Consider the following 23,560-nt stretch of genomic DNA (forward strand, 5'->3'; position numbering starts at 1 on the left):
GTCAGTGCCTCGGTACATTTATTCACAATTGACAACATTTACACAGCTTGTTGACACTGTTGAAATAAAAAGGGTTACATTCGTTGTCTTCCGATATGAAAATGACAATATTGATGACTCGTGCAAACTGCTGCTCAAGACATTGTCGCTTTTTTATTACACGCTACATTGAGTTTTCATCTAAAGGCTGTTGCTGGCAAACGGGCGGTGCCGTCTGAAACTAATGTAGCAACTCAGGCCTTCTTGCACACGACAGAACACAAAAAACGTCAACCAGGAAGTGTTTTCATGTTTTTATCACAGGACATGTACGTTTGCCAAGGGATGAAAAATATCTGGAAAAGTCCATGGGGAGTTTAAATTCGAAAAATGTTCCCCGCATTTACGGTGGTGCTTTGAGATACGAGTCATCATTGGCCGGTTGTCCTGAGTTACGAGCAAAATCTGAGTTATGGGTGCGCTTCAGACCCCCACCACTAGACGGCGGCAGCACTCTTCACAACATCCAACCACCATCAATTCATTCACACTGGTTTCCTTGCCGTGAAAGGACAATATCATTTGCAGCAGTAATGTGCCATAAAGATGGTTTGCGAACCGCCACAGAAGAAACAAGAAAGGTATCACATAAGGTGCAGCTGTTTTCTGCTCACATTTTCCATGTGTGCAGGTTATGGGGACAGAGAATGTTATTGTGTGTTTTTATTCGACACCATACTACTGTTGATTGCAGTTTTTCGTAGAAAAAAAAAATCAATAAATTTAAAAAAAATTGTTTTAATTGCATTCCCATTCATTTTAGATGGGAAAGATGTGAATATTTTGAGCTACAAGCATGATCATAGATCGAATTAAGCTCATATCTCGAGGCACCACTGTATAACTTTGGTGCCAACTTGTGGCGTCTTGGTGACAAGGAGCTGTACTTAAGTGATGCGAGGAGCTTCATTAGTAGTCCTTTGTTGCCATCTATAGTGGACCAAGTAACGGTATTGAGGGGACTTCTAAACAGGGTGCATCGAGCTGCAATCGCGTACGTTGACAACTTCCATGAAATCCGGTTTGTTTTTGTCAGGATAATGCTAAAGTACATGTACAGTATAAGTGCCTGACACTGGCTGGTGACAAGCACAGGGTATAGCACGCCTCTCAGAAAACAGATGGATACTTTTCCCTATAACGACCGGTACGTTTAAGTTCCATATGAAGAGTCAACCTTTCATTTTCTGAATGTCTGTCTTATTCACATAAATCCTCCTTAATTCCCAGGAAACTTCTCCAACGTTGAAAATTTCTGAAATATTGCAACCCTAGTAACGTAGTATCTTTAACTCATTCACTGCCAGACATTTCTCGACCCTCTTTTATGCCAAGGTTTGAAAAAATGTGAAAAAAATATAAATAAATTCCTGGGATTGAATGGCCGGACTGGCAAAAGACAAATAAATTCGTCAAATGGCAGTGAATGAGTTAACGTAGTAATGATGGTGTCTTTACGGCTCTTAAACATTCAATCAATTCTTCAAAAAACAATCTAGTAAACAATCTCAATTCTTCCAACAGGTAACCAGAGCACAAATTAAAAGGGAGCTTCAGTTTACTAAGGTCTCAAAATGTTGTTTTGAGATTACGGATAGCACACGATAAACTAGCTTGCGCGGCGGTGATAAGAAATACGTGGTCATGCGACGTGAGATAGCAATCTCAGTTACCCCCATATTTGCTGCATTAGTGTGGATAAGTGACTGACAATGATGCGTTACGACTCGCAAAGAAATTCAAGTTACACCATAAACCGAGGACCCCTGTCAACGGGAGCCTACCAACATCGAAAAACACAAGTCCGAATTTGAGATGTCATGCAGCAGATGTCATTCAACGTATCATCTTCAGGAGAGGCGAGGACGGATACGTGAGGACTTTGGTCAGGGAAACTCTGGGCTCTCCTCCCTCTTGACGTCACCGCCTTCCGCGGCCAAAGGAGCATCTTTCTTCTCAAGCTCAAACTTCTACAAAAGACAAAATATCATCATTATGATGAAATACTAGTAATTCTTAATGCAACATGTTTTTCCTAAAATAAAACACGATGAGTCTTTGTAAATGCAATTACAGTGCCACCTAGTGACAACACCTCAGCTGGTAAAAAAAAATCATCTTAAACAGAGAACCCTCTGTACTGCACATGCACAGGATTTTTTTTTTTCCATAGATAAATCTGAATGATAACAGGAAATTTTGTCAAATGGTCTTTACTGTTTTGCACTACGTACCAACAAAGTTTGTGTGTGTTTTAACAACACAACAGAAAGGTGTCCTGGTTGGTCCACCCTCATTATATGGAAACACAGGTGAATCTCAATAAATTAGAATATCATGGAAAAGTTCATTTCATTAGCTCAATCCAAAAAAGTAAACGGCACATTACACAGGACCAAATTATAACTTTTAAAATTAAAATATTATTGATAGTTATATAATCTAATTTCTTGATGGTGAATTTGGGGTTTGTATCTTTAACAGTCAAATTTTGGGAAAAAAATCAATCGTGAAATGTCATGCTTTGTGTAGTCAATCTACAAAATGAGTTGTCATTGGGAACTTGACACATAATTGTCTAAATTGTAAGCCTGTGTACTAAACCGGATTACTGAATAAGATTACTTTTGCTTCAAACGGCAGGAAATAACCTGTGGTAGAAAGCATTAACTTGCCTCCAGTTCTTGCATGACTTCGTCCATGAAGTCGCTGGGGTTTTGCTTGTATTCCACGGCTCGCTTGATCATCTCTCGAAACATCTGTTGGCACAAGTTACAAATGAAAGCAGCCAACACTCAACCCAGACCAGTGGAGCGGCCCAGACTAGTCCCCGCACTACTCGGCTCACAAGAACGCTCATTGGGTGAATTTTGAAAATCATTTTATTTTGTACGCGTGCACCAAAAATAGTCAACCGGTACAAGAAGCAAGATGGTGAAGTCTAATTATGACCCTGGACTATTTTTTTTTTTTTCATATATATATGTTGACGATGAAAAGGGACAGAAATCTCACTGCAATACATTTAGTGAAGTGTGGCCATTTTTATATTTTATATAATCTACCTACAGAAATAAGTGTCTCATTTTGTGACCTTATTAATTTTGTACAATCATGATTTTTGCTTTTTTTTTTTTTTTTTTGTCCCTCCCAGTACCTTAATAAAGTGCTCTGAAACACACATTATTACATGCAGTATGTAACTCAAATGTGTTTACCAATGCTATTTTGTAAAATAATTGTGGTTGAGGGAGCACGGTGGGCGTAGTGGTTAACACACCTGCATATTCTCTACTACATTTTTATTCTTTCCCAAAATGAGACGGACACTGTTCCGTGAGTCTGTTTATCTATATGTCCCCTGTGATTGTCCCAATCTGCTGGGATAGGCTCTAGCCGGCCCTCCACCTCAAATACAAAACAATACATGCAAGCTTGAATGCCAACTGTGTGGCCAATTGGGAAAATGCGTGTCCCCAAATGGGGTCGAAAAAATGAAGAGGACAAGACGTCATACCTTAACAACGTTAGTGCCATCGGCCGCCGACACAAAGTAAAAAGGGAGTCCTTTCTTCTTGGCAAAGTTGAAACTTCGCTGCGTCACCTTCATGTCAGCTGCAGATGGGAATAAACCGGCGAGGTCACCGAGCTGCCGTCGTCATTGTTAGCTACGTGCAGTTGGAAAACAACAGAGACCCACCGTCGATCTTGTTGGCCACCACGCAACAGGGGATCTCGGGTCTGTACTCTCTCAGCTCCTTGTACCAGTTGGCCAAGTTCTTGTAGGTGATCTTCCTCTGGACGTCGAAAACCTTACGCACGGAACGAGACAAAAGAGATATTAGAAATGTAATCCAAGGTGTGCGGGCAATGTTTTCAGTAACATTTTAAAAAGAGACAAGTTCATGTTGTTGAACTGTACAGTGGGTACGGAAAGTATTCTGACTCCTTGAAGTCTTTCACTTTCTGTGTCATTGCAACCATTTGCCAAAATCAATTTTGTCTCTGATCACCTTTGGACAGTTCCTTCGACCTCATGATTCTCATTTTCTCTGACGTGAGCCGTGAGCTGTAAGGTCCTTTCCTAATCAAGTCCAAGCTGGACTCCAAAAAAGGAGCAGAACCAGCTCAAGGAGGATTTTCAGAAGAAATGACCGGCATGTGAGTTAAATATCTGCAAAGGATCTGAATACTTAGGACCATATGATATTTCAGTTTTTCTTTTTTTCATAAATTTGTAAAAACGTCTTCATTTCTGTTTTTTTTTTTCTGTCAAGATGGGGTGTTGAGTGTACATTAATGAGAAATCAAATGAACTGTTTTGATTTTGGCAAATGGCTGCAATGACACAGAGAGTGAACAATTTCAAGGGGTCTGAATACTTTCCGTACCCGCTGTCCACCGTCCACCGTGCATGTGTCTTACCATGATGCAAGCGTGTGCTTTGTGGTAGTATGAGGGGTGCATGCTTTGAAACCTCTCCTGACCAGCCGTGTCCCAGAAATCTGTTGATCAGGGCAACATTAACAACAACGTGCTGAGACCAGTTAGGGTGACAGGAAGTGTGTGAGGAGGGCTCTAGACTAAGTTTTTGCACCGGTTGCACTGGTGCACCCTGCATTTGTTTGTTTCTTACCCGGCACAAAAGTTAGGCCCATCCAAATTTTGAACTGCATCACATTCAACAATGCAGTTTTATAGGTTCCATTTTATTTATTTATTTTTTTAATCAATATTGCTGCCTGTCTTTTTAAGCAATGTTGACTGGTACAATCTGGTCATCATTAAGTTCTTTTTCTTAAATCACAGCTCCACCTAAATTGGTCTCAGTCTAGAGCCTGGTGTGTGTGTGGGGGGGTGGGGGGGGTACATACCAACTGCCACAGTCCTGTCGGCCAAAGTGGCTGTGTGTTTGTAGAGTGTCAAAGCATACGTTGACAACTGTTGTGGACGACTGAAGGTGGAATTAAGGATTTTTTAATTGTCGCTTTTCGCTTTTAGTAGTTCGTAGGGCTGTGAAACCGGTAAGTGATGGCTGCGGCAAAGTGCAGACTATGGAGTACAACACTGCAGAAAGTATAGATTGTAAGTACTTTTGCCACCTCTGTTTGGACCTCTGTTTGGACAGAGCAAAGTAATAGTAAATAAATAAGTAAGCGAAGTGCAGGTGTTGAATCAGTACTTTTACCAGTCTTTTTTTAACACAAATACCTGTACTGTACTTAAGGTGTGATAGTACTTTTGCTAAATCTGACCACTAACTACTATTACTACTACTACTACTGCTACTACTACTACTACTACTACAACAATGTATTTTAGTATCTGCAATTGTGCTTGCTAAATTTTTTTCTCAGTCATCCGGTGATGGGAATCTGCAATGTTTGTTGAATTTTTTTCCCTATGATTTCCGAAAAGGTTAAAAAAAAATGTCTGGGGGAATAATGCTATTTGGCTAACGATATGGTTGTGCGTGTGATGACACATACTAGTAATGGAAATGTCAATGTTACAAGGCAAGCGTAATGAGTTGGTAACCCAATACTTCTGTCAATGTAGTGGTTGTACCTCCACGAAGGATACTATTCGTCCAGGAGAAACCTCTCCATCAGCCTGAAGAAGAAATTAAGGAAAACAACGTTACAAAGCAACAAGTTCACAGTGACTGTTTTTTTTTTTTTTTTTTTGACAACTTACTTGGATTTACCGACGGCACTGTCTCCCAGACAGATGATCTTCACTTGTTCGTCCGCGTCGTACTTCTTTTGGTCCAGATCCGGGATGTTGTCATCGTCGTCGGCAGCCATTTCCTCGCCTCCTCCTCCTCGTGTATGTTTTATTCGCCTCCACTTCGATTCAAGACAATTTTGACATTGCGAAAGAGCTTCGCAAGCTAACGAAGAGTAGCTCACCTCGTCCGCCGGATAGTTAGCAGAGATTAATGAAGGTGTGATCGTTATTTTTCGCCTCTGATGATTTTAGTGGTTAGTTTTCAGCTCAGGCGAAATCAATCCGATAACGACTGCAGCTGAAGTAACATTCTGTCGAAATAAAACGAGCGGATTTTGTACGACTTTGTGTACATACTTGCTAACTGGCTCGCGGTGAGTTACCGAATTCAAAGAGTTACGACGGATATTGAGTTACTTTTTACAACCACGTCACGACTATTTATCACGTATATATCTTTACACAATTATATTTTATATAGTCGTCTCTACCGCTGTAAAATATGACACACGTTTATCATTTTTCGTTTGTGAATATACAAATCCGTGTTGGCGGTTTGTGTTTCTATGCAACGGGGACGCCTATAGGACCTCTTCCGTCTTTCACCTGGGTGTCCTTACTAGTGCCTGTCAGAAAAATCTTTGACATGGGGCGTTCCTTCTGTTACCTTGGCAACGTTTTTTTCCTGAGCTTCAAGTTGCAAATGTTCGGATTAAGATATTATTTTAAATAAAGCTTTTGAAAATTCTTTTATAGCTTTCAGAAATTATTATTACATTTTGATAAACCACATTGTTCGTTTGTGTCTGTTTCAAGTTCAGTTAAACATTTGCTTGACATTTGCATTCTATTTAATTGTAAACATTTTTAACATATTCAGTTGTTTTCATATATGTAAATAATTCTGTTTTGCGACAAACAGCAAATCACAAAAGTGGAACTACATGAGCCACTGAACTAGAATGGGCTAATTCCATTGTTGTCATTTTGCAGGCTTTATGGCTGCAATAAAATCTGAAGGATTATAGTTTGGCATGATTACTTCTGGATAATTGGTTTTTGCAGAAATTGCGGTTTCCCCAAGATTTTTGTACTTTGCAAAACTATGGTTTTGAAAAAAAAACTAATATGCACAAAATACTTTTCTTTTATATTTTTTATTTCAAAATATTCTAGAGCAGATTCACAAAACAGGTAGAAGATTAAAATGGCAGTGTGGATGTGATTTTCTTTCTCAAAATAGAAGTTTTTATAACACAAAAATAAACACTTTGATTTTAAAAAATATATATAAAATATATGGTGACCTTGTTGTCTGCCTCACAGTTCTGGAGTTCTGGACAGGAATCTAGACTCAGGCCTTCCTGTGTGGAGTGTGCATGTTTCCCCGTGCTTGCAAATTTTTCAGGCACTCGCGCTTTCTCCAACATTTCAGAAACATGCATGTTAGGTTCACTGACAAATTGAAATTGTTCATACTGTGGGTGTAAGGTTTCTTTTTGTCTTTATATGACCTGCAATTGACTGCCAACTAATCCAGGATGTACCTGGCCTCTCTCCCAAAGTCAGATGAGGTATAGCTCTAGCCAGAGTTGGGCATTCTGTCCCAGGAACGGAACGGTCCATCCGTCCAGGACCCATTTTGTGGAAGGACGGAGGACAAGAAGTCGGCCCAATCCCAATATCCACATTTGTACTCTACGGTCTTACAAAATGTAAGGACGGAAACGCTTTAAAAGAACGAGGAAGGACGGGGTCGCAGGACGATTATTTTAATGAATAAGGACGGAGGCGCTTTATAAGGAAGAGGACGGATGGAGTCGGAGGACGATTATTTTTATGAATAATGGACGAGGATGGAAGGGTATCAAGGTCGAGGACGGACCGGCAAAAAAGTGTAAAGTGCCCATCTCTGGCTCTTGCCCACCCCAGCCCTAATGGGGACGAGCTCTAAAGAAAATGAATGGAAAATATGGACCCAAATGACAAAATCGATCTATCTTTTGTTTGTTTGTATTGCATGAGTAAACATGATGGCTTTTATTTTCTTGAACTTTTTCTGAGGGTGTGCCATCCCTATGAGGATGATGAAGCGGTGTGTGTGGCGTAAAGCATTTGGTAAAGGCTGCTCTAGAGTCTAAAGTTGAAGGTAATTTCATTGTCTTTCAATTGTTCCCTTGTTTTCATTCCCACCAGCTGTCTTTTATCACGTTTATTAGTGTGAATTTAAATCAGCGTTAATGAGCGTTGACAACGATCCAAATCCGTAAGGGGGATTAGGGTGTTTTCTGAGTGATGTCTTCCAAAACTGAAGGATGGGGCTTTTGCGTGTGAGGAGGTAACCTAGAACAAAAAAGGCCTTTAGTTAAATAATCCAACATAGATAACAGTGTGTCAATACTTCAACGTAACATACTGTATTGTAAGCCTACTAACATAGTTGCCCAATATAATTACAATCATACTTAACTATATTCATAATTTCATAAGTACACGTGGCTAGAAAGCAAAGTGCGGAGAGTCCAAAAGTGCTTGAATTTTCTAGACGTACCTTGTTCATGCCAATTTTTCTATCGCCAGGTTTTTCTATGTTCATGTACGTAGTGTTTTTGGTTTCTAGATATATCCTCGGTTTATATTACCGTCTCCGCGTCTGGGTTTCCTTGTCCTTGGGAGACAAGCAATTTCCGTTTATATCTTTCCTTGCTTTTTGCAAGCGCTTTTGGTTTCATCTCGTTTTATCCTGGTTTATGTTAACCGGCGTTGTAATTTGCATTTTGGTGGTATTGCGCCATTTTTGTATCAATATTTTTTGTCAATTGTCATCTGAGTCTGCTCTTGTATAATCCCCTTCAATCCGGAGTACTCCGGATTCACTTCTCACTCAATCTCTGATGAAAGCATACCATTTCAAGACAAACTGTTTGAAATTGTGAAAAAGAAATGCTCTCATGAAAGAAGTAAAGCTTCCTACCTTCTCAGGGCAGTAGACTCCAGGTGCTGGCGTCTTTGTAAAGCTTGTAGGTAGGAAGTTGCGGGCTGGCATGCTGTACTGGGGAGATTTCTTTAAGTACGTTTTGGGGTCCACAGCTTGATACGCTGCGGGGCCCGGAGTCTGCAGGAGGATGTATCGATTAAACCAGGATAGATTTAGAAAACGTGAAAATGAGGTCTTGTATGTCTACCTGAGCCAAATCATTAAAAAAGTTGCCAACTTTGCTGCGACCACATATTGTGTGTGAGGGCACTGAAGGTATGTTCACAGTTTTGGATCCCAGAACAGGAGGCAGCATGTTGGATGCTGGACCTGCAGTGACAGGCAGAATATGAAGGATCTCATATACACTTTATAATAATCTTATATATAATAATCTTTGTTTTCCCTTAAAATTCTACATACGACACCCCATAATGTGGATTTTTTTTTTTTTTTTTGCAAATTTATACAAAAAATAACAAACCAAGAAATCACATGTACATAAATATCCACAGCCTTTGCTCAGTACTTTAATTACACCCTCAAGTATGTTTTTATTTGATACCACAAGCAATCTTTGGGCACCACTTGTGGTGAATTCAGTTGACTGGGCATAATTTGGAAAGGCACACACCTGTCTATATAAGGTCCCACAGGGGACAGTGCATGTCAGAGTACAATCCAAGCATGAAGTAAAAGGAACTGTCTGTAGACCTCCATGACCGGATTGTCTCGAGGCACAAATCTGGGGAAGGGAACAGAAAAATATCTGCTAGTTTGAATGCTCCAGTGAGCACAATGGCCTCCATCATCCATAAATGGAAGATGTTCCGACCAGAACTCTTCCTAGACCCGGCTGCCAGTCTAAACTGATTGTGGAAAAGATTAATTCAGCAATGTATATACATTCTGGATGAAAACATGCTCCAGAGGTCTCAGGACCTCAGACTAGGGCGAAGGTTTTCCTTTCAACAAGACAATGACACTAAGCACAGCCAAGACAACGTACGAGTGGCTTTAGGACAACTCTGTCAATGTCCTTGAAAGTAGCCCAGTCAGAGCCCAGACTTGAACCTGATCGAACATCTCCGGAGAGATGTGATAATGGCTGTGCACCAACGCTCTCCATCCAACATGGGAGGTGCTGCAAAGAGGAAAGGGTGAAACTGCTCAAAGATAAGTGTGCCAAGCTCGTGACATCAAATTAAAAAAGACTTGATGCTGTAATTACCGCCAAAGGTGCATCAACAAAGTACTGAGCAAAGGCTATGAATATTTACCTATGTACATGTGATTAATGGTTTTGTTATTTTTTATAAATTTGCAAAAAAAATCTAATGAAATAACATTTTCATATTGTTATTATGGGGTGTCGTGTAGAATTTTACGGGGAAAAGATGATTGATTCCATCTTGGAATGAGGTAAAATAAAATGTGAAAAGTAAAGTGCTGTGAATACAAACACACACATACTGCATATACTGTATATATACACACATATAGAATAAAACTCCCCAGCTGCCACTGATAAGGATTATCTATCAGTAGAATGTTACCGGGTGTAGTCAGGTAGCTTGGCATTGCTTGTTTCCACCTTGTAGACAACGTATAAGCGGGAGAAGTACGAAATGTGACCTTCTCTGCATTTGCAATGTGGTAGCAGTCTAAAAAAAACCACATGAAAAAGATGCAATTGCTGCGATCTTGTTTACTGTACACCATCTCCAAAGTCCAATATTCGTGTTTTGCTCACTGGGTGCAGGGATTTCCTCACGTGCCCGCTCCTTCCGACGTCTGCCAAAGGAAAATGCTGGTGTTCCATCGCGCCCGGTTTTGGTGATGTTGGAGGGAATAAAGTGGGCGGGTCCAGGTGAGATGTGTTGTTTGCTCGTGTGACAGGTTTTGCCAAAAGTGTAACTCGGTGCTTTGTTTTTTGTCGGATCGTGGTTATTAGCACCTAGATGAAAGGGCAATGCACAAATGTTAGCATTAATCTGAACATTATCAGCATAAGGACAGCCAGTTGGTAAAAAAGATCTTTAGAGGTATAGGTGGTTATTGTATGATTGTTTTCTGCACCAGAAATGCAAGGTCATGTTTTGTTAGTTGTTTACAATACATCGCTAGCGTGTCAATTGCAGCCGTCATTTATAGTTTGTCATTTTCAGTGCGCCAACGCAGGGATATTACCCCGATATTTTTTTTTACTTGTAATCAGAGATGCAAATAAACTTGTCGGGATTCATTTTTTGCAGATTCCGAATCTGCCCCCGTTGTGTTTGTAGCACATCAGGCTTTCATCATCATTATAATTGTAATAATAATATAGTAATTATCTTTTGTAATATTTTTGAATTTAGGGTTAAGTTTGGCAACAGGTGAATTTTTTTCCTGAAACGTCATAAAAAAAAATGACCACCCATTGTAAACGCCATATTGCGCAAGCTTTTATAGGTCAAACCTAAAATCGAAAAATGAAAATATCTCAAAAAACCTGATGTGCTACAAAAAAGTAAAGACATTTTTAAATCAATGTCAAAAACGTTTAGATACACATAAAGCCTGATTAAAATTTGCTGTTGACCACTGTAAATGGATGTCTCTGAAAGATTATGCAGAGTGATTATCCTGCGCTGTGGGGTGTATTCAGAGTGATTTTCCCTCTACAATCTGCTTGTAAATGTTAAACCTACTATTTACGATACAAATCCTGAAGCAGGGTCACACACACACAGATAATTGGACCAAATTGGAGCAGTTTTTTTCTTTCTTCCAATCCAAGTCAGCAAAGGATGTCACTGAAAAATTACCCAGAGTGATTATCCTGTGGTGTGGGTGACTAAAGTGTGCGTTTCTTGGGGGGGGCGTGGCTTAACAAAACTATTCAATACAGTTTACACACAGAAACAAGCGCAAACAAGCTGGCGAAGTCAGGTCTAATTCAAGTTTGCGCTTGCTGCACTGCTGTAAAACCATTCTGATATTTGAGCAGTTGTGTAATTTGCATGTTATCAACACAGGTCCAAGGGACTGGTTTGTTTAAAGGATGAAGACATAGGCCACTACGTGAGGAAATACACTATTTGAGTTTTACCTGTGAGTGAAGGAAGTGCATACAGTGATCTTTTGGGCCCCACCACCCCGACAACTTTAGGCTTTTCGCCAGGCATGAGCTAAATGAAGAAGAGTAGACATTAATTGATAGGATACAATTTTCACTGTAATGGAAGAGTGTGAAAACATTTTTAAAAATTATGTTAAATACAGCACAACGATCGTGTATCAAGTCGTGTCAGCCAAAATGGATGGATGGATGTGATCAACAGTTCTTAGGTATCATTTATTTTATTGTTCTTCTTTATTTTAGAAATGCATAGCGTCTATTATATACATAAACTTTATAACATGTATTGCACATATTTTTTATATGATTTTGAATTCACTTTAATTTTTAATGTTAAAAAACTGCTGAACAATATTGGTTCCCTTTGTAGTGAAATTAAACTCACTGGACTGACGTACGAATGTTCTTAATCCAAAATAATTCTCAATGTTTATTTAGGAGTGTTAATTATTAATAGCTATGATACTGTTAATAATTCATTTCAATTAATTAACACTACATAGTTAATTGACTCATAACTTGAATTACATTTAAAAAAAACATTCTAAACAACTAGTAAAGTAATTTAAAAGAACTTTTAATGTGGCAACTACAACATGAAACACTTTTGAGCATGCAACTAACCTGTCACGGCTCTCTGGAACTTCCGGTGAAATTAGAACACGTCGAATGCTGTCACATGCTAACCAAACCAAAATTCTATCGTGCAGTTAATGCATCCTGACGCCGCCCCTTGGGTTCGACATCATTAGAGGCCAAAAATGATGATGCATTTTGGATTAGGGTAGCGTGTGCGCGAAACACAGAGCACATAAACGTGCTGTGAGTAGCGATGACGTCATGGCGGCCTGGCTGCTGTTCTACTGCGGACGGGATAAGTTTTTTTTTTTTTCAAACAATCTTTATTGAACAATTCAAGACAAAAAGGCAATATTACTGACAGAATCAAGTATACAAAACATGCGGGACATTAAAAACAAATAGTATACAACATTCACAAAACACTTCAGGGACGTTACAATTCGTATAAAAACAAATCAAATAAAATGTATTATAAAAGAAGGTACTAGTATGAATAAACTTAATTATGAATAAACAATAATTATGCTTTCACAGCTATTCTCTTCGTACAAACAGATAATGCAGAAACGTAATTATTCGGATGAACAAAGAAGAAATCAACAAAAGTTGGTTGCTTAGGCATACATTTTGATCTATGACTATAGAATTTTGTTAAAATAATAAGATTTATTGAATAAAATTGTGCATAGGCCGACCTATCATAGTCAATGATACCAAATAAAACATGTTTTCACAGTAAGGAGAAGCGGGGGTAAATATGATCTATAGTGAATCGTGTTACGTCACAGCACAGCTGTTTTGAATATGAGCAGGACCAGACCAAATGGACTAATGTTTCTCTTATTTCAAGACAAAAGCTACAATTATCATCTACATCTTTTTTAAATTTCAAAAGATATAAATTGGTTGGGTAGAATCTATGAATCATTTTATAGGAAATCTCTTTAATTTTGTTTGTGATGAAAAAAAAAAGTGAGGCAAGTGCCAAACCTTCTCCCAATGTATAATACTATACCTACAAAGGAAGACCAGTAAGATACTGCAGAAGCTGTAGATACAATGTCTTGTTGAAAAATTCTTGTCCGGATGCAGTTGCAATTGATGATGTTGGTGCTGACATGCTAGCATAGTCATATGATACGAGGCAATTAGCAAGTTTTCAACCTGAGATTCTGGAGTTGAGATTTTTGTACACTGCATCCTCTTCCTCAATGTCATTTAAACTTTTTCTGTTGCTTTGTACACAGATTTACATTTGATTTACTTACACTAAAAGTTGGGTAAAGTTGATTGAATTTTTATCCGTTTTGCAGGTTCAAGTGCAGGAGCTCAGTAAAGCAACTAACAGTCTATCAGATTGTTCAACTGTCAACGCCATTTTGAATACTGTCATCAGTGGCGCATTCATTCAAATCATATCTAAAAAGCACCATGACACGAAGCTCCATTCATTCCTCACAATTCTAAACATTTCTAAACATTCTAAACACAGCTTTTTACTTAGGGTTCTTCCTGCTTGTACAATATTATGACTGTGTTGGCAAGATTGGTAAATGTGTGCCATTCATTTAATGGAACCATAACTGTGGATGGTATGATAAAAAAATGACTTCTCTGTCATGTGTTTTGCTTGCTATGGTATGAAAGAAAGATTTAGGTTGATATTGACTCCAAGAATCAAATGGTCTTTACTGAAGGCCAATTCTTTCAGATCAGTTGCAAGTTTATTCTTTAAGGAGCATATTCCCCCGTTCGTGCTCCAGTCAATTCCGTACGTGCACTTTCAGCACACAGCAAGTCTCCTTTCTAGGCATCTGTAACCTGGAAATATATGCGCAACCACCAAAGAGGCGCGATTCGGTGAAGACTGAGGCTGGTCCTCATTTACGGATCATGGTGTACTGTATTCATGAGACATGAGAATTCCATCGTGATCCATTTTGAAAATATGAAAGTATATCACCCCTCCGTGTCTTTTTCAGAGCCACTTGGTGAACTCGAACTTTGTGCTTGAGATAACAGAAAAATGGGCATTTGTTGTTTTCCATGAGTTCCAGCCTGCTAAACCTGCTTCCTATGTCCTCTTAAGGCCGCTGTTGGATTTAACATACGTGCAGCAATTGAACTCCAATACTTTTCATAACCTGATTGTCTCACGAGAATTACTATTAAAATAGTACTTTCACTGTAAATTATGATCAAATAAGGCAAATACAAAAAAAAAAAAAAACTTCAAATTACTAAAATAGGTGAGCAGTAGATTGACTTTATTGACGCTATGTGCTGCCCTAGCATGAGCCTGTCAGGGATGTCCTAAAAGAGGGGTGTCAAACTCGTTTTTTGTCAGGGGTCATATTGTGGTTATGGTGTCCCTCAGAGGGCCGTTATGACTGTGAACCTGTATAAATGTATGATCACCTTATATGATCACATATACACAACAAATTGGTGAATAGCTAGTTTTGAAACTAGAAACCGGTCAGTAATTGTTCAATTTTTCAATTTATTTTAAAGTGGAGAATTGGTAACAAATAACACATTGCAGAATCTCATATCTTAGTGTTGTTAAAAGTGAAAACAATTAGCAAAAAACAATTTGACGCACATGATTTGCCTTCATAGGCCACATAAAATGAGGTTGCGGGCCGGATCTGGCCCCCGAACCTTGAGTTTGACACCGGTGTCCTAAAATGACGTCAGCTACGTGGAATCATTTGAAATAATATCGTTATTTATTCAGCATTCTTCAACATGATTCACCATATTCTAAATGTATTCACCATATAAAATATGCAGTATATACAAAATAAATTGTTTACATTTTTTATTTGTACAATCCAATATATAAAAAGGACATAAATTAGGTTAAGTCAGTGCATATACAATGAAGCCCAAAATGCCTGGCCAAGTTTAGAAATGAAGTAACTTTGTAATAGTGGAATGGATGTATTTTAACATGAAATGACAAGTTGCAAGACTATTTGCCATTTTCACTCATATTCTTCATGGGCTAGTTTTGCATTACCTTGTGCACTATTCTGAAGTAACCTAGTAAAGTGCTTTAAAAACATCGCCTCTGCCAGTACTGTGACTAATTCTTGACCAAAAAATATGGAAATGATTATTGCACAACTTTGCTGTGTCATTTCCTTCCAAAATAGAAGGCCAATAAAAAATAACTCGCCATCGAAATTTGACCTTACTGTAACTGCACTGTACTACAAAATAAAAAAAAATCCTTATTTTCATTCTTATTTTTTTAATGGTTATTTTTATAAAAAAAAAAAAAAAAGGATTGTAGAACACAATGCAATGAATTTCCCTGACACCAATGAGATCACAAGTGCCATATGCAGGGTGTATTTCAGGGAGATTTAGTAAGCCTTAATTGAGGAGCCACAGTAGGATGTGATGGAAAAGGACATCTCCCGACCGCTTGCAATTGTGAATCACATTCACAGACGAGACAAAGTATTGCAAACGCTGAACTGTGAGCTCTCATCAACAAATCTCATCCGCTGACTTTGACCGCTTTGCTTCATCTGATGCCACTGCGTTGAAGTGTCCAGCTCAAAGGAAGGATAATGACTGTTGGTATCTATCCGCATTCATGATGGGGCATATTGTGTATTGCGAGTGACGCAGTCCAAAGGTGAAGGCTGGCGCTTTGGTGTGTGTGGTGGTAACCTGGAGAAAAGAAAATGTATCTTAGAAAACAAAATTCCCCCAATTGACTTTTTAATTGCTTTTATACAATAACCAGTGGAGGACCTGCCTCTATCAAGTATGGGAAAAATAAATCAATAAATAAATATAGCTGTATGGTTAAATTGGAATAAACTTTGCACAGAGAAGATCTAATCTGAATGGGAGTCTCAGTGTCTACGGTAGTTGCAAATAACCCCCCCACAGCGTCATGGTGACGCTTTTTTTTTTTTTTTTTGGAGCGGGGCGAACGGAATGATGAAATGTAAGGACGGCAGCGCTTTAAAAGCATGAAGACGGACGGGGATAAATGACGATTATTTTTATAAATAAGGACGGAGGGACGATGACGGAAGGGACCCCAGGTCACGAATGGAGGACGGACCGGCAAAATAGGGTCAAGTGCCCATTTCTCCTCATTTCGTTCCATGCCCTCGCCGTGCCAAAGGTCGCCATGGTAATGAAATCTGTACTCAGCATCAGTCAAGCCTCCAACGAAATTAAGTAATTTCATCCAATTTAACACGAGGATATTACGTGTTAGATAACTATTTATCCAAATGTCAGAGACCTGTTATTAAATCATTCACTGGCATCTGTTTTCATAGAGGAGTTTCCTATATTGCCGACCATTTTTAGCACAATTTAACTGATCTTTCCAGACATACAGAATATTTTGTTCTGCGTCAATATAAACACTGAACCTAACAAAAGAGTACACTCTATCTTTTTTTTCCCGTTCTTTAGTAGTCAGCAGAACACAGTCTAATTTAATCAAAAACACATCAGCAGCTCTTTTCCGTGGCAATCGTCATTCTCTGCATCAACTGCGTCATCTTTTCTCGTGATCGCGACATACTGTCCACAAACCAGTGCAACACATTCTGTTCATACCATAGATATACATACTATGTTCGCGTGCCAGGTGTTGGATTTTAGCATACGTACGTACCTTTTGTGACATTTTTAGTGTGGTGTGCTTCGAGGTTTTGTTTTGGATATGTAAAATATGTGCTTTGGCTCAATAAAGATTGAGAAACAATGTATTAAGACACATGGGAACTATTTTTCACTGTGAAAAAAAAAAAAAAATGCATAATTGGCACCAATTAGGAAGCAAGACCTCCCCCACCTTCTCAGGACGGTAGACTCCAGGCGCTGGTGTCCTCGTAGCGCTTTGAGGCACAAACTTGCGCCCTGGCATGCTGTACTGAGGGGATTTATTTAGGTATACTTGGGGATCCACAGCTTGATAGGCTGCAGGGCCTGGAGACTGAAAGAGAAAGTACAAAAAGTCATGTTAAAAGGGCAGGTTGCCATTTGAAGAACAACCAATCAGAGATAAAAGGCGTGACTGACAAGGTGTCAGTCGTTTGCTGTAGACTAGCGGGCACACTCATAGCCAGTCACCGGCACACACTCGTAGCCTTGTGCTGAGTTTGGCGTCAGCAGCTTTGCTGTAACTATTTTGGAAAAAAAATGCACAACCCTCGTTTGCCAACACATACAAATACCAAGTAACCGATACCACTAATGCGTTTGACACTTTCTATTAAACTAGTGACAGACGATTTTAAGAAAATACCATTTATTTATAACTCTACTTTTCATTAGAAAAATAGCTTGTTTCTATCTTTTTTTTCATTCTTTAGTAATCAGGGGGCGGCATGGCTCAGTGGTAGAGTGGTTGTCTCCCAACCTAAAGGTTGTGGCTTCGATCCCCGTCCATTGTGACTATGTCGAAGTATCCTTGAGTAAGATACTGAACCCCCAGTTGCTTGTTGAAGCTACCTTTGTGTAGTCTTCCATGAAGTTGCCATTTTTACTTCGACCGTAGAGCGAATGTGCGGGTGCTGCGCGTATATTGACCGTTTTGGGTCCCAACACAGGAGGTAGACTGTTGGATGCTGGACCTGCAGGGACAAAACTGTTCAGAAGAGTACACACATACCAATAATCGGGCCCTTTCGATCAGAGTCAGTAAAAGGTCCGATTGTTGGATATCTCTGATTATCCTGAGCGATTATACTGTGATGTGAGGTGTGTTGAGCATTTTTTTTTCCTCCCTGTTCTGCTCGGAAAACGGTCAAAGCCATAATCATGAATGTTAAACCTGTTAAAGGGAAGTCAACCCTAAAAAATTCTTTACAATTTCGCCTTCCCAACAAACAAACAAAAGCGCACAACCGCGTATCTACCACTAGAGCCGGGAACACTGTTACGTCTTTCTAACCTTCGGGCCGGGAGGGTACATACGTCATTTTCATTTTTTTAATCCAATTTTCTGTCTCTTAGCCAAATTTTTTTCAGCAGTAATGGTGGACGCAGTCGATCGCGGGAGCTCTCAAATAAGTGACGGTAGAGATATAGACGACGCACTTGTGGATTTTGAACCAGTGGAACCAGTTGATTGTAATAAATGGTTAAGATATATGTTTGTAGACAATGACGATATCGACAGCTTTGCAACAGATTTTTTTATTTTTTTATTTGATCAAAAATAATGCTTCCCTTGCACTGACACTTCATTTTTACATTTTTGATTGAAACAGTCACTAATAATAAACTCAGGTCTGCGTGAAAGCCACGTGCCTTAGCTCTGAATTTTTTGTGGAATTATGTTTCTATCTACTACAAGGGCAGAGATATACTTTGCAAGTGTTGAATTTCTGGGAAAACTTCAGGTTTGAGAGGGTTATTCTATTGTCGCCCTTTTGGAAGATGTTTCGCCAGGCGCCTTAGGCCTTAATAGGTGAAAAAAGAAAATAACACTCTACATCATTGTGCTTTATAAAGCCATATACTGTAGTTGTAACATAATTGAATAAAATATAAACAATTTAACGGATTATGCATCATGATTACATTGACTCCCTTTTTTTTCAAATCTGGCCACCGGCTGGCACGTATAATAGTCACACAGACACAAGTGACACAAAAAGAGTTTTTGGAACTCAAAAAGCTGAAGTACTATTAATCATTTTTGAAGAGGATAAATACACTGCATGCCTGTATGTTTTGTTACATTGTCTGTCTGTATGTATTGATGCACCTTTATGTTCCAATATCTGCTGCTTAAAGCATTAAAGCAACACCACCACAAAGATGCTATTCTTTAGCCAGCCAATGGCATTTTGCTCAGCATAATTAAAGCTAAACTATTTTGCCATTTTAAATACATGTGTAAGTGTTTTTTGTGTGTGTTTAGATTGACAGTAAACTTCAACTTGGAGTGGCATAAAGATTGGAACGAATCTTGAACGTTCTTTTTCAGGAATTGTTCACTCTTGTTCAATTAACCGAACAATGGTTCGTGTCCAGAAAAAAGTCCTCAGCCCGTATCTAAAGACGCCACCGTACTACTACTCGATCTTTGTATTTCCGGCAGTGGCACCATGCTGCCACTTACAGGTCAGTCTCAGTACTACAACAGAAATCTAATTGGGGGCTGGGGGGACTAGTGAATGTCTGTAGAGATGTCGTTATTTGTGTGGTATGCTGTGATTACGCTACACACTACTATAGCTGCAACAGAACACATTTCGATTTTAAAAATCAGATAAGATGCTAACGCGTGTACCCTACAGCAGAAGACATTGTTTCTGTCAACTCCAAAGAAGTGTAAGAAATGTCAAGAAGAGAAAAGTTACCAGGTGTAATCTGGTTGCTTGGTACAACTTGTTTCCACCTCCCGGACAACGTATAAGAAGGAGAAGAGTGATAAGTGACCTTGTCCGAACTTTCAAGGTGGTAATGGTCTAAAAACAGCAAAAGAAATTGTCATCATTCCCAAGGTAGCCAAGTTGTGATGCTAAAAATAAAAACGTGTGTCATGCTCACTGGGTGCAGGGACTTGGGCGCGCACTACTTCCTTGGGGCGGCTGCCGAACGAAAAGGCTGGCGTCCCATCACGGCCCTTTTTGGTGATGTTCGAGGGGATGAGGTGTTTAGGCCCAGGTGAGGTTTCTTGTGTGCTTAAGTCATACTGGGCCCGAAAGCTGAAACTGGGCGCTTTGTATTTTGTCGGATCATGCAGTGTAGAACCTGGATGAAGGGGGGAGAAAAAAAAAAAAAGAATGCTTATTATTTTATGACACCACAAATATTAATACTGGTAGGGGAGAAAAAAAAAGTATTCTACCTGTCAGTGAAGGCAAGGCATACTTTGGCCCTGGGCTACTATAGAGGGCAGCTATGGGCCCTCGCGGTCTGTGGGGCCTCCATGATCCAACCCAAGGCTCTTCATCAGGCATTATCTGTAACGAATACTCAAATGTTGTTTTCCACTCGATAGGCAGTGTGAAACCAACCAGCTGACCTCCACTTTAATAATCAGCCAATACTAATTCAGTAGTTTAGGTACACCTTGGACTGGTCACATATAGTGGACATTAAAAAAAAAAGTCTACACACCTCTGGTCAAATATCACGTTTCTGCGATATAAAAAAAAATGAGACCAAAACAAATAATTTCACAACTTTTTCCATCACCATGACCATAAGCCAGTACAACTCATTTGAAAAAAAATGTTGAATCGTTGAGGATGTAAGAAAAGAAAAACAATAGAAATACTATAATTATTATATAATTATATCATATAATTATTATTAATTAATATAAAATAATTGTGGTTGCACAAGTGTGCACACCCTCTGTGTTCAAAGTTAAACCATCACATCCCAAAAAAATGTCAAAAGGGAGTCAAGTGCACACCTGCCAATATTTAAAGTGCCTCTAAATAACCCCAAATAAATTTCACATGTTCTAGCACACTTTTCCCTTTTTTTTTATCAACAAAAGCCTGAAGGTTTTGTGCGAACACTTCATTTCTATTTCATACTGTTCATAAATCTTTCCACTTTGATGAATGTCCCAGACCCATCTGATGAAAAACAGCCCCTAGGCATGATGCTGTCACCATGATTTACTGTAGTTATGGTGTTCAATTGATGATGAGCAGTGTTACGTTAGCACCAAACATAATAGTAGCCAAACTCTCCCTTGGTTTTATTGAGCCTTGACACATTTCCCCTTTGTGTTTTGGAGAGTTTATGATGATGATTTTTTTTAAATATATAGTATCTGAAAGGCAAGAAAATTTGGAATGGATTTTCTGCCCAAATGCAACAGTTCTATTTAGCAAAATAGATGTAGTTGACACTTTATTTGCTTTAGTGGGCCACTAAAAAGTTTGACATGTGATTTACATGTCTGTTTCTGAGAATGTGGGAAGAAGTTTGTGTGCCCGCAGAGCGTCAGAAAATCCCGCAAGCATGGGGAGAACGTGCATTTCCACACAGGAACATTTTAACCAATAATCTCGGGACTGTGAGGCAGAGATGCTCACCACTAAATCACCGAGCTGCTTGGCAGTTTCTCACCTGTAAATATTACACGAAAGCAATCTCTTAGCTGCGCAAGTTACTCAATAACAAAAACGTCTCCCAGGAAGAAATTGTTATTCTAAGGTTCATTATAAATTTCGTTATTTCTAACGGGGCAGGGGGTTGATTAAACATATTGGTTGAAATAGTTTACCTTTTGCGAATTCTAATCCTCTCCTTCTCTAGACTTCATGTGATCCGGAAATCAGTGCGACCATTGAACTACAACACAAATTGTTTCGAGCCGGCCCACTTCACTATGACAATGTTGCCAGGGAGATGGCTGGACATGCTGAACGTGGTGTGTTCAAAACTCACAAGCAAGTCAAGGGATTTGCAAAACTAAGCATGTTGTGAAAGCATTTGCAACGTCCGATTTTAGAAGTCCGAGTTTCATGAATGCTCCACACGATTACTACGGTTCACGCGATTCAAGCTTATCACATTTCATAGTTTTATTTTTTATTTTTGCTATCGTGCACTTTTGATCAGTTTGTAGTTGTTCACTTAAAAGGATATTTGTTTTAACCACACGACTGACCTGTCAGGACGACCCTTGTTTTTTTTGTTGAAGTTTCTCGCGTTGGACAAAAAGTGCAATGCAGCATTTTAGCATCCTGACGCCGCCCCTGCGTCCTGGCTGGGAGATGACATAATTACAGCCTGAATGTGATGACGTGTCATCCGGCGGCCCATTTGTACTCGGGTGGCGTGTGCGAGAAACACAGCACACTAGTGTTTATGCACTAAACGGTTGTGATAGTTTAACAGTGCGCGCGCTCGTCCGACGCTGATCACAACCCGCCCGTCGGTGACGTCGCAGGTTCGGGTTGTCAAACACCTCTTTCAGAAGTCGCACTTTGCACCTCATGTAGAAGTAGTGACAAAAAAAGGACAGGTGGTATTTTGCCAGGTGAGGCAGACGTTCGCACGGTGACCTCACGAAAGGGTGGATCAAAAGTTTAATTGTTGAATGAAGCAGAAATAGCCGGACGGGTGCGCGCGCAGATAAATATGTGAGTGACATGACCTCCTGCATGAAGCTGGAATGCCCTATGATCAGTTTTTAAGAAAAGGAATGAATGAAGATGAGGCCTTTAATTTATTACATGAATCTACTGATTAATTATTCATTTGAAATGATAAAAAAAGTTAGCATCGTATCATACTCTTTGGCATCCTACAAATTTGATGTAGCTTCTTTTACATGACCTAAAATACCCCAAAATTAGATTATATAAATTGATATAAAAAAGCAAGCCACCTTTCAATACTTTTTGGGGGATCAATGATTAGTTATCCTGCTATGCCTGCGAGAAACATCTAAGTACGACATGAAATCATAAAATTGAACAAGAGGCGATAGGGGGCACTATGTGTATATGTCATGTCAATAAACAGATGCGACATACCCATTTGTAACCAGCCAGAGCGCATTTTTCTGAGAGGATCTCAAACGGTTTCAAAATATGAAACTTGGATCGGATTTAGGTATTGAACAGATGCTTCTCTTATGGTCATCAATTGATAAATATAATTTCTACAAACATAGATACTACCTATAGAATAATAAATTATATACAGAAACAAATTCTTATTTTACCCTCTGTAGCTTTCTAATAGTATTCCTTTGGTTGGTCAGTTGTTTAACACAAATGGGTCACTTTTGACATAGCAACAATGTATTTTGAAATACAATAGGCCGACTTTATCGGGGTTCCCACTCTTTTCTTGAAATTATTTTCTCGGACTTTTCTAGAAAATTTCCAGGACTTTTTCATGCTGCACGAGTCAAGTTATCACAACATACACAAATAAATTCCACCCCCAAGCTTTGGAGAAGTGTTATTTTCTACAGCTGTACCTTAGATGGATAGTTTGTGCATTTAACCAGATTGCTTAAATGTTACCAAATACAACACCAAATTGGCTAAAAAAAACAACAGAATGGCTCTCACGGCTGCAAATCTATTCCCATCGTTCACCCCAAAAGTTCACGAACGTCACAACACTAAAAT

The 23,560-nt window shown here is 39.2% G+C and overlaps 3 protein-coding genes across 6 annotated transcripts; all 3 read right to left on the reverse strand.

Annotated features, from left to right (window-relative positions):
* Position 1: 1 nt before the first annotated feature.
* Positions 2–6,379, reverse strand: rabl2 (RAB, member of RAS oncogene family-like 2). Of its 2 annotated transcripts, XM_086028821.1 has the most exons (9): positions 5,952–6,379; positions 5,737–5,888; positions 5,623–5,652; positions 4,914–4,993; positions 4,465–4,544; positions 3,740–3,851; positions 3,557–3,654; positions 2,715–2,798; positions 2–2,009 (listed from the first exon to the last, which is right to left on the reverse strand). In XM_086028821.1, exons 2-9 carry the CDS (start codon positions 5,844–5,846, stop codon positions 1,926–1,928), a joined length of 678 nt encoding a protein of 225 aa, XP_085884947.1. In that variant the 5' UTR covers positions 5,847–5,888; positions 5,952–6,379; the 3' UTR covers positions 2–1,925. The 2 variants fall into 2 exon arrangements, with proteins under 2 accessions (XP_085884947.1, XP_085884946.1); XM_086028820.1 differs by having other exon boundaries at positions 5,737–6,379.
* Positions 6,380–6,953: 574 nt separating this feature from the next.
* On the reverse strand, positions 6,954–12,717 carry LOC147148940 (ciliary microtubule associated protein 1B-like). Of its 2 annotated transcripts, XM_086028745.1 has the most exons (7): positions 12,495–12,717; positions 11,841–11,919; positions 10,500–10,703; positions 10,303–10,410; positions 8,955–9,076; positions 8,744–8,884; positions 6,954–8,112 (listed from the first exon to the last, which is right to left on the reverse strand). In XM_086028745.1, exons 2-7 carry the CDS (start codon positions 11,914–11,916, stop codon positions 7,996–7,998), a joined length of 768 nt encoding a protein of 255 aa, XP_085884871.1. In that variant the 5' UTR covers positions 11,917–11,919; positions 12,495–12,717; the 3' UTR covers positions 6,954–7,995. The 2 variants fall into 2 exon arrangements, with proteins under 2 accessions (XP_085884871.1, XP_085884872.1); XM_086028746.1 differs by lacking the exon at positions 10,303–10,410.
* A 2,477-nt stretch (positions 12,718–15,194) lies between these two features.
* LOC147148941 (ciliary microtubule associated protein 1B-like) lies at positions 15,195–22,212 on the reverse strand. 2 transcript variants are annotated; one of them, XM_086029134.1, is made up of 7 exons: positions 22,084–22,212; positions 20,299–20,413; positions 19,998–20,201; positions 19,808–19,915; positions 17,949–18,070; positions 17,290–17,430; positions 15,195–16,139 (listed from the first exon to the last, which is right to left on the reverse strand). In XM_086029134.1, exons 2-7 carry the CDS (start codon positions 20,408–20,410, stop codon positions 16,023–16,025), a joined length of 804 nt encoding a protein of 267 aa, XP_085885260.1. In that variant the 5' UTR covers positions 20,411–20,413; positions 22,084–22,212; the 3' UTR covers positions 15,195–16,022. The 2 variants fall into 2 exon arrangements, with proteins under 2 accessions (XP_085885260.1, XP_085885259.1); XM_086029133.1 differs by lacking the exon at positions 22,084–22,212 and adding an exon at positions 21,697–21,832.
* Between the last annotated feature and the right edge of the window lie 1,348 nt (positions 22,213–23,560).

This window comes from Filicampus tigris, chromosome 4 (assembly GCF_054856515.1).
Source record: "Filicampus tigris isolate MCC_2025a chromosome 4, RoL_Ftig_1.0, whole genome shotgun sequence".
Taxonomy (NCBI): Eukaryota; Metazoa; Chordata; class Actinopteri; order Syngnathiformes; family Syngnathidae; genus Filicampus; species Filicampus tigris.

What these genes read in the sequence shown, in the direction of transcription:
- LOC147148940 (XM_086028745.1), bottom strand. Translation starts at nt 11,916, where the DNA reads ATGCCTGGCGAAAAGCCTAAAGTTGTCGGGGTGGTGGGGCCCAAAAGA. An exon ending in TGCACTTCCTTCACTCACAG is followed by an intron (nt 10,704 to 11,840) that starts GTAAAACTCAAA and finishes CCTTTCATCTAG; the next exon opens with GTGCTAATAACCACGATCCG. An exon ending in TTTTTAATGATTTGGCTCAG is followed by an intron (nt 8,885 to 8,954) that starts GTAGACATACAA and finishes ATCCTCCTGCAG; the next exon opens with ACTCCGGGCCCCGCAGCGTA.
- rabl2 (XM_086028821.1), bottom strand. Translation starts at nt 5,846, where the DNA reads ATGGCTGCCGACGACGATGACAACATCCCGGATCTGGACCAAAAGAAG. An exon ending in CGACAGGACTGTGGCAGTTG is followed by an intron (nt 4,545 to 4,913) that starts GTATGTACCCCC and finishes CCTGATCAACAG; the next exon opens with ATTTCTGGGACACGGCTGGT. An exon ending in AAGCACACGCTTGCATCATG is followed by an intron (nt 3,852 to 4,464) that starts GTAAGACACATG and finishes TCCGTGCGTAAG; the next exon opens with GTTTTCGACGTCCAGAGGAA.
- LOC147148941 (XM_086029134.1), bottom strand. Translation starts at nt 20,410, where the DNA reads ATGCCTGATGAAGAGCCTTGGGTTGGATCATGGAGGCCCCACAGACCG. An exon ending in CGCCCAAGTCCCTGCACCCA is followed by an intron (nt 19,916 to 19,997) that starts GTGAGCATGACA and finishes TGCTGTTTTTAG; the next exon opens with ACCATTACCACCTTGAAAGT. An exon ending in AAGCAACCAGATTACACCTG is followed by an intron (nt 18,071 to 19,807) that starts GTAACTTTTCTC and finishes TTGTCCCTGCAG; the next exon opens with GTCCAGCATCCAACAGTCTA.